The sequence below is a fragment of the Alligator sinensis genome, unplaced genomic scaffold, assembly GCF_000455745.1.
Source record: "Alligator sinensis unplaced genomic scaffold, ASM45574v1 scaffold154_2, whole genome shotgun sequence".
Classification (NCBI taxonomy): Eukaryota; Metazoa; Chordata; order Crocodylia; family Alligatoridae; genus Alligator; species Alligator sinensis.
The window spans coordinates 1,075,454-1,085,679 of NW_005842528.1; the positions used below are offsets into that span (position 1 = coordinate 1,075,454).

General features: G+C 43.9%; 1 protein-coding gene across 1 annotated transcript in view; it reads right to left on the reverse strand.

Moving 5' to 3' along the window:
- Positions 1-9,631: 9,631 nt before the first annotated feature.
- The window catches only part of SNRPF (small nuclear ribonucleoprotein polypeptide F), a 2,489-nt gene continuing 1,894 nt past the window's right edge, over positions 9,632-10,226 (reverse strand). The window contains exon 4 of the mRNA XM_006031777.3: positions 9,632-9,738. Coding sequence (XP_006031839.1) covers positions 9,672-9,738 — 67 coding nt within the window. The 3' untranslated portion in view covers positions 9,632-9,671. The remainder of the gene's footprint in view (positions 9,739-10,226) is intronic.

Sequence of the window (10,226 nt, forward strand, 5' to 3'; positions counted from 1 at the left end):
TGGCCTGTAGGGAACTGACCGAGCTCTGCCCTTCTCCAGGGCCAGAAATACCTCTGGGCAGCCTCCTTCCCCCAAACCTGAGTGAGATGCTGCTCTGGAAGTGTAGTGTACTCTTCCCTTCGCGGTGTGACATGTTGTACCTGTGGCGGTCGAGTGGCAGGCCGGGCTGTGGCCAGTAGCCCGAAATGGCAGGTGGGTACTTTTTGACAGACGGAGAGGAACTAGGCACCGAAGCGTATTGGTTAAACTAAGATTGCTTTACTTACACTGTAGATAATTATAATACAGGTAGGCTGAATGCTGACTTGCGTTACAGTTGCAACGAAGAAACAGAACCGAGCTAGCAGGGTACGGGGTACGTCAGGAGAGGCGATGACGGGGAGTCACTGGCGGGTGATCAGTCCACTAGGTTTTAATCTGAGAAATGCGCGGGGTTCTCCGAGTTCTCTCAACTCGAGAAATGTGCGGAGCTTTCTGAGTTCTCTGAGTTCTCCAGCTCCAAGGTGTATGCGGAGTTCTCCATGTGCGGAGTTCTCCAACGTGGGTGGAAAGTGATTTACCTTTTATATAGCTAGAAGGCCAATCACTAGTCACTAAATATGAATAATTTGGAAGAAGCCAATAGTGATGTGCGGGTCTGCATACAGTTGGCGGGAACTTTTTCTAAAGTTGTACTTTTCCATGACATAGCATATAGTCCTTGGGTTCTGTCTCAGCCGAATTTTCCACTGTGACCTATTTTCCTCGCTGTGACCTAGTTTCTCCCTGTGCCATATGTATCAAACCAAACCAATGGAATTTTCCACTATGGCACAGGCATGCAGACTAAATGGGATTTTCCACTGTGCCAGGATTGTAACCCACTGCCAAGTGAGGAGATGGAACGTACCAAACTTAAAAGCAACGACAGTTGCTAGGCAGATTTCATTGTGTCAGGGATACTTCTCAGTTTGGGTTATGACAGTACCCTTTATCAAACCGGAAGCTTTTCACCTGTGCTCTCCAGCTGCAGCTGTGCTGGCCCTCCATGCTGCGAATGTTTTTTGTTTGCATTCCCTCCATCTGTTGGTGCAAGCTGCTTTTCTTCTCCTGACCTCCCCTGCCCAACATGTGAGACACCTTGGGGCTTCTGTTTGCTCTCTGTCACTCCTTCACAAGCACACTGGTTAATAAAGTGCCAGATAGCACAGTTTTTACTGTATCTACATTCTCAATGACATCCTGCCACACTTTTAGTTTCATTCCTTGGAGTCTCAGACCAGCAGAGACTCCCTGTGCTTGAAACTTTTTTCCAACTATTCAGTTGTTCTAATAAAAGGTATCATCACATCTACTCAAAGAACCTTTCCTGCCTAATTTAATTTACTATATTCTATTAAAAGAGAATTTACCAAAGGCCAACACAGCTACAGTGAGAAACCCACCAAAAATCTACCAGATTAAATGAGGTAGTTATCCATAACCAACAAAAAATCATTATTTCTCTTCTTGCCTTTGTATTTGTGTATCTATCCCTCATCTCCATGATCTCTCTGCGTGTTGTGGGGAAGTTGACATGGCCAATACTAGTCACTCACATCTTTATAATCATTCTAGGACTGGCAAACCTGATTGCACAGTTCTTACTATGAAAACTCTGTGGATTTCACAAATGAAATGACCTTTGTGAGATTTGATTACAGCCTTGAACACTAAATGCTAAGGACCGGTTCTCATTCTGTTTCCACGTAAGAAAACTTGCATTTCCGAAAGCAAGGGACAAAGATGACTTCGCAACAGTATTCAGGAGTTGGAAACTAAATGCATCTTGCTGTTTTGAAAATGCTATATCGCAATAAATGGGTCAAATTTTGTTCATAATTCAGTTCCATTAGATACAGGGAAGCTACATCTGGGATGAATTTCACTTTCTAGAGAAACATTTTCATATAGATAAAAGATGGTACAGTTCACTTTTAAACAGTTACCTTTCTTATTTTGTGGAATTCCCCTTTCTTCTAAGAAATAACTGTTCCTACTCATAACAAACAGGTTCTTGTCATATTGTACAGTGGTGATTCTAAATATTAGTATCTGCAGTGAATTTTAGTGCATTGCTTGGAACTGAACACATGCTGCAGAAAGTGTTGTTTGTGAAACTAATTTTACAACCAATTGAATTGCAATACACCCTCCTGTACAGGCACTATGCATTTGTTTGGTAACTTTAATTTCTTCTTGCAAGGTCTCTCAATTAAAAAACACATAGAAAGGAACTGAGATACAGGCACTGTGTCTGGGCTCCCAGAATAAGTGATGTTGTGACAGTAGGCAACAAATACAGAACAAATTGGTGGCTCAACTGGAGTTAGAACACAGGCTCCAGGCCCTTTAACATCAGCAATGCACAGCCCAAGAGCAGGATCCATCCTGCAGAGCCAAAGGACTTTGCTTTGAATCCGCATAGTCACCAATTCCCCCAGCTCATCGCTCACTGGCTGTAGGGTGGAGAGCTGGGGGCCTGGGAAAAGCAATGTTAGTGCAGACCCAGCTTTTAGCTGCCTGGCCCTAGTAAGGGTGCAGGGAAAGACTCCAGCTGCTTGACAGGCCACCGAAGCATTGAACTAGGCCCACCCTACATTGAACTAGAGCTAGGTTCTGGCCTGCAACTTGCTAAAGCTCGCCTGCCGCTGCTTTTGAAACTAATCGTTAAGATTAAATACTCAGGTGCTTTCATGAGACCTAATCATAGGTCAACAACTTTAAATGTGCAGAGCATTTCATCATCTCTGGTGTAGTCCTTGTATCCCTGTAGGGTCACAGAGTATGAAAATATATCATTGTGGAAAAACTGTTCTTCAACTCTGCTCTGCTGCAATTCTTGGAGAGATGTAGATACGCTGACAAAATAGCATTCTTCAAGATGGTACACTAAACCAGATGAGAATGTACAAGTACTTTAAAAAATTCTGTTTCTGTGTAGCTCCGCAATATTCAGGCTTAAAAAAGCAGTTGAGTTAATCTAAAAAATACATATACTATATATTATATGCAATGTAAACCAGATTTTCAGAACCTCTGGTACAAAATTATCAATATTATTACTTAGCCAAGTACTACAGTGCCTGTAAACAATCAGTTAGGTGGTTAATTAGTCTATTATCTTTCCAATTAATGTTACTGCATGTGCAGCTTGACACCTGTAGTTGTAAAAATGTAAACCCGTGAAGGTTCTGTGGATTCTAGTATGATATTGCCTGAAGGAAACTTTTGTGCCTATTTTTTGTAGTCCTAAAACTGGAAATGTACAGATAAATTAGAAATAAAGATTGAAATTTCTGTGAAGTTCAATTTTCTTTCTAAGTAAAGATCAAAACTCTCATTGTATTCAATGGATGAAAGTTCTGGGTTTCAAATTTGTTTTGGTGGCAAGAATTTCTCCTGAAAAGCTGCTGTTCTTGTTCCAACATCTGTTTGTTAAATGCCACACATACAGGATCCTAGTAGATTTCAGTAATGGAGCATTGCATTATCTGAGAAAGCATCTAACTGAAACATAATCATGCATGCATTTTGAAAATACAAATGCACACGCAGAGAGGCAGAAGAGCTGGAATGGTGGCATGTCAGACACTCATGGTGCCCCATTTGCCTGGTGCTGGAGTTAAACAAATATAGGATTCAGCTTGCCAAACATAAAGATGTGTGTTTGACTAGAATTACCAGTATATGTAGGCTGGGTATGGGAATCTGAGTTAATGAAAGACAGTTTGGAGATGATTAAGTCTGAAAGTTGAGTCCAAGTCCACTGTAGAACCAGACCCAAAATGGGTTGATGGATCCTGGTTCAGAAACAAAGCTATTATGAGGGTGGAGAACATCCCTTACCCCAATGTCTCCCTGCATAGATGATACCTGCCAAGAACAGGATCATTCTGCAAAGGAGTGTTTTACCTCATTTTTGCTTGTTAGCCAAGAGAGTATAAGTATGTATGTATGTAAGGTGTGAGCCGTAATCCTGAACACCTTTGTTTGCCCCTGTTGTAGAGGTCAATGCAACATTTTCCTTGCAGGCTTTTGAGGAAGCAGAAAACTCATTCCTGGTGCTTACCCTGCCCAGGCCTTTCCTGGCCCTTGCCTGTACACATCACGTGGCCAGTATTCAAGTCTGTACTGAATGAAAGGAATAAGAGTGAAGTTTGAAAGCAACTAAAAGAAAAATGGGTAACATTCCAACCTTATTTATTTCTATTTCATACCCATGCTCTCTGTAAGTCCATTTGCAGCATCTCCCCATTGCAACAATTAGAAATGTGGGGGGACTGAGGGAAAATGAAGAAATTAATTAGGGTTCATGAGTATTACAAAGCTTATGCTGCTGTAATTATTTCACCATAGTGCCTAGTGAAGACACAATGCATACCAATGAAGAAAAGGTTTTTTCTCACTGGCACGGTTATACTGCTTCTCCTAACAGCATAAGCTAAGATGACAGAAGCCCTCATGGCTTTGCTGGCAGTTACATTAGCTTGGATATATTATATTTTCCTACCCCTTAGCCGACACAGCTACACCTGTAAACCTTGTAGTGCAGGCTCTGGTTGGGATTTTAAGAATGCCTCTTTTTGCCGATTGTCTGATATAAGGCACAGTCTAGAATAATTTGTGTGTGATGGTGACCACAGCCTGAAGGTTTCAAGAGCAGAACTCAAGCTGGAGAGGGTTCTGGTCCTGACCTTCCTCACATTTTTGTGTGAGCCCTCTCCCGATCCCGCCTGGGTCGCCATGTGTGAGTTCTCTCCCGATCCCATCTGGGTCGCCATGTGCGAGCCGGGGGCGAGCCGGGCCCATCTTTGTGCACACAGGCTGTGGCCAGCAGCCCAGGCACGCAGGGTTGGAGAAAACCGCGGCGTGGTATGGTACGCTCGAGCTAGAATCAGTCACTGAGGCGTAATGGTTGATTGAAAAGATTATTTACTTACACCCAAGGTGGTTGCGGTGTAGGCTGGTCAGCTTTCCAGGCACAGCTCCGCTTGAGTTCTCGGTGGAGGACTCTAATAGACTTGGTTCCTTGACCCCGGAGTGGTTTAGGCTCCGCGGGTTCAATAATTTGTTCTCACGGAGCAGCTGTATCTCCGTGGGTTGCACTCGGTTCCCAGGTCCCCCGGAGCTGTTAAGACTCCGTGGGTTCGACAATTGGGTCCTTAGGATAGGGATACGTCTGGACTGCGATCGGCGACGGGGAGAGGCTAGAGGTTATGTGCCTCAGAGTTGTTAAGGCTCTGAGGGTTTGGTAAATAGGTCCCCCGGAGTTGTTGAAGCTCCGTGGGTTCGACAAATTAAACCTCTGTTGCCCTCTTAAGGAAAAAGCTGGGTTTGTAGGGATCAGCAGCGCTTAGAAATCCTCACGCTCCTTTCCCGAACGCCACGTGCTTTCTCTCTCTCCGACTTGGGCGGAAACTACCCAAGCCTTTTGTACGGCTAGCAAGCCAATAGCTAGCCGCCACGTATGCCTACATTTAGAACCGGCCAATAATGTGGCACGAATCTAAATACAAATGGCAGGAACTCCTTTGCATCGTGCATCACTATAATGCAAAAGGAATGCACTATGCAAAGAAAGCTACAGAACTGGCAGGGAAAACTCCTGCACGCGGGTTCTTAATTGCAACAGAACACTCCACCGTGCAAAAGAGCTGCAATTTGGCGGGAACATGATTTAGCGATGCCGAAGCACACACAAACAAGAAAAACCACAACTTTGGGTTGTGACAATTTTAACTTATGAGATAAACAAGAATGAGTAGGGGAGGAATAGTCATCACAGTGTGTAGAAGAATTACTTCAAAGCTGTTATTTTTCTTCTCGACTTGCAGAGCTCTGATCTTTTCAGCCAGGATTATGGAATACACAACATTTAGCCTGTACCAACAAAGAGAAATGCTTGCTCCATCTTTCATTCTTCCTTTTCTGCAAGTCCCTCCATAGCATTTGATGAACCATTTCTCCCCTTTCATACTTTGCCATTCCTGTCCTTCGATGTGTATTTTAGCCTTTCTATTCTCATTGCCTCATAATGATTCTGGTCCTGGAAAATTGACAGTCAACAAGAGTACTTTGCCTACAGGACTTTATGTGAGGTCTGACAATAGGATTGGGGCCAATCTGCCCAAGACACAGAACATATGATCCTAGTCATTCCAGTATTAGTGTTGACAGCTAGCACTCCATGGAAACTATTTCCCACCCCCACTCAGTCTCACCTTTCTGTTTTGTCTTACATTTTCCTTTCCCCTTCTGACTTCTCTGTTTCTCTCTAGCAAAACTGTACTGAATATCAATGCGCAACTGCAGTGTAGCAAGCCTCAGTAGCATAGGTAAGGGAGGGCAACTAAGGCAACAGTCCCAGACACTGCCTTTGTTGGGGAGCACAAAAATAGGCGTAGGGGCTGACTGCTGTTGCAGTTGGCAGATGGTTCAGCCTTGGGTGCCCCATAAGTGCCCCGTTATGCCTCTGCTAAGCATCCATGACTTTTTGGTTTGCTGTTATCCAGATTTTTCTCCCTTTTCCTGATAGGTTACTCAGAAGGTCAAAGAGTGCAAGATGCCACACTCTGCTTTCTCTGTATTGAAAACTCTTTATCATTGAAGTCAACTGTGCTTGTAGGTGACTGCCACTTGTCACCTTTCTGTGCCACATGTAAAGCTGGGTGGGGGGGATACAGAAACGGGTATTTAATTGATGGAAGGCTTGACCTGCATAAACAAGAATAGACTGAAACTTAGGAAGTTGATGAAATCCTGGTTTCATAGTTTGTAGGGTCGGAAGGGACATCATCAAGTCCGACGCCCTGCCATGGCAGGAAAGAGCACTGGTGTCAAATGACCCCAGCAAGGTGTTCATCTAGCCTCCTCTTAAAGACCCCCAGGGTAGGAGCCAGCACCACTTCTCTTGGAAGTTGGTTCCAGATCCTAGCCGCCCTGACTGTGAAGCAGGGCTTCCTGATGTCTAGTCTGAATCTACCCTCTGCCAGCTTGTGACCGTTATTCCTTGTTACTCCTGGTAGTGCTCTGGGGAACAGGGACTCCCCCAATGCCTGCTGGTCCCCCCTGACTAGTTTGTAAATGGCCACTAGATTCCCCCTCAGCCTTCTTTTGTGGAGGCTGAACAGGTTCAGGTCCCATAGTCTCTCCTCATAGGGCCTGCCCTGCTGCCCCCCAATCATGTGAGTGGCCCTCCTCTGGACCCTCTCAATGCTGTCCACATCCCTCCTGAAGTGCAGTGCCCAGAACTGGACACAGTACTCTGTCACAACCCAGTGATTTTTGGTGCCTCTGCACAGTGGGATTTTCTTGCCACATGAGAGCCTCTTGCACAGCGAGGGTTTTGCTGCACAGAGAAATCTCGGTGCAAGAGAGTTCCCACCAATTTGCAGCCTTCTTTGCAGGGTGCATTTCTTCTTCGCAGCACAGAAATGCACGGTGCAAAGAGTTCCCACTATTCGAATGTAAATTTGTCCCCCGCTATTGGCCAGTGCTAAATTATTCACACGGGGCGGCTAGTAATTGGCTCGCTGGCCGTTTAAAATTCCGCGCGACTTCCGCCCAAGTCGAAGAACTTTGAGCACGCTGCAGAGTGCCTCTGAAGTTATCTGACTTGCGGCTGCCGAGTGGTTGTTCAGACGACCAGACCACCTGCGTCGTGATTGCAAGCGGCGTGAGTAAAGTTTTTTGCAACCGATAAGTTGTGTCTGCCTCTCCATTCACCAGCCCGCCCTAACGTACGAGCAATCCCCAAATCACCTCGAGTCGGCTCTGGCCGTCGGAGACATACTCCAACTGTGGCCTGAACAGTGTCGCATAGAGGGGGAGGATCACCTCCTTGGACCTACTCGAGATGCATCTCTGGATGCATGACAAGGTACGGTTGGCCTTCCTGACTGCGTCCCCATGCTGTCGGCCCATGTTCATTTTGGCATCAATAATGACTCCAAGATCCTTTTCTACCTCTGCCCTGATGAGAAGGGAGTTCCCCAGCATGTAGGGCTGCTGCTAGTTCTTCTTCCCCAGGTGCAGTACCTTGCACTCGTCAGTGTTGAAACCCATCCTGTTTTCATCCACCCACCCCTGTAACCTGTCTAGGTCCAATTGCAGCCTATTCCTCCCTTCTAGCATGCCCACTTCACCCCACATCTTAGTGTCATCAGCAAATTTGAATAGGGTGCTTTTACCCCCTCATCCAAGTCACTGATGACGTTGATTCCTCTGAAGTTTGTTGTAAAATGCTTTGACTTTATTGTGGTTTAGATTGCATCCAAAGTGGGTTTGTTTTTTTTTTTTTTAATCAAAATGCCTCCATTTTTTTTTAGTGATAAAAACATTGGTTTAAATAATTTGATTCTGCATCATTTGCTGTAAGCAAATTAGGACTGCTGTTTCTAGTGCACTTCAGGATACACTATAAAAAAAAAGGGAAATTGTATAGTGAAATAGATTTCACTATATTTTTTTCTTGAAGTTTTTGGAATGCCAAATGCTTGCATTTAGTATTTCTTTTTTAACTATCTCCCTAAATATAAAGATCCAGTTTTCACACTTGAAAGGAGAATGTCAGGGGACAAAAAGCAGGGACACATTTGCAGAAAATGAATTGTTATAGATAAGTGTAGGTGAGAGGTAGCAAAGGCTCTTAAAAAAAAACCCAAAAAACTAATGGGAAAAATATGACCCTAACAAAAGCTGTGACCCTCCCTACTGCAGTGGTTCTCTCAGGAATGAGTAAAATGCCTGTGATTTTCTTAGCTAAGAGTTCCAGGAGCTTGCATCACAAGCAATATTTACATAGATCAGCAGCTTGACTCCTGAAATGGGAAATGCCCATCTTGCTGTGGTCATCTGACCCCTGTGCAAAGCAGCTGAACCCGATGATCTGCAAGATCCCTTCCAGCCCTTAACAGCTATCAAATTATGAAAAAATGCCTGCTGCATAACAAACATCAAAAACAGTTTCTTCTCCGCTGCTTGTTCTCATGCTATTAGGAAAAAGGAGAAAAGCTATTCCTGCAGCTTCTTTACTATTTTAAAATGAATGGATGAATATAATATCTCCATTGGCAGGAAAAAAAGACTGATTTAGTTACCAGCATTTTTTGACCTGTGCAATATTGTGACTGCATTACAGCTAAAACATCTCACACCTGTTGTTCCATAAAGCCATTCCACAAAGGCTCACAGCAATCCTTTGAAAAAGAAATGAAGACTGGGAAATCACTTAAAATGCAAGAGCTCCTCCACCCCCAAGAACAGTATATTTAAGTATTACTAAGCAAGATGAAAGCATAAGCAATTAGTTACATAGACCAGCACTCTGTTCTTCTTGGGCACCTCCAGACCACCCATCCTCCCCTACCCCACCTGCAGCAACTTGCCATGTACCAGAGCTCATGTGCAGGGGCACTCCCCAGGAACAAGTAGAAGCAGCACATATTGTGCCACTGCTGTTTGTCCCCTGGGAAGCACACATGTGCTTGTCTGAATGTGCCCCTTGATTTCAAACTGAAATATTTTCACCAGCACTCTTATTAGGACACTTTAAACAATAAGAACTGGCAAGAATTTCATATTAGAAGCACTAAGTATTCCTTAACACAAGTTGTGAAAAAACTGATCTTTATTTCCATCTATACAAACTTCTATTCTCGCATTTCTCCATCTTCTTCCTCTTCTTCAACCCCTCTGATGTATAGGACATTATTGCATCTGGAAATAAAACCAGAAATTTCCTTAAAATTAAATCTACTGTTGCTCTTTCCATGTATCACAGTTACCATTCCCAAACCGGATCTGAGCCCACTACTTAGAAGCAGATTTAGGCTTTGCATTCATTTTCTTTAAGAGCCAATTTGCAACTCTATCATAAACACAAGATTCCCTATACATTACGTCAGTCAACCTTTTTAGGCTCAAGGTACCTGTTGGAAGATGCCAGCTTAGTTTTCCCTCCTTTTTTGACTATCATTATAAAGAAGTCTGAAAGACCACAATATGTCAGAAAGGAATCCACAGTGCTGAAAACCTGAAATCTCTGCATTTATGTTGTGAATTATTTTTGCACACCTAAAAGTACTAATACTATGACACCCTTAAAAGGATCTCAAGGCACCCCAGGGTACCACAGCACCATGGCTGAAAATCATTGCATTAGATCAGTTCATTTTTAGGCCCACGGTTTTGTGAACTGTTATGCT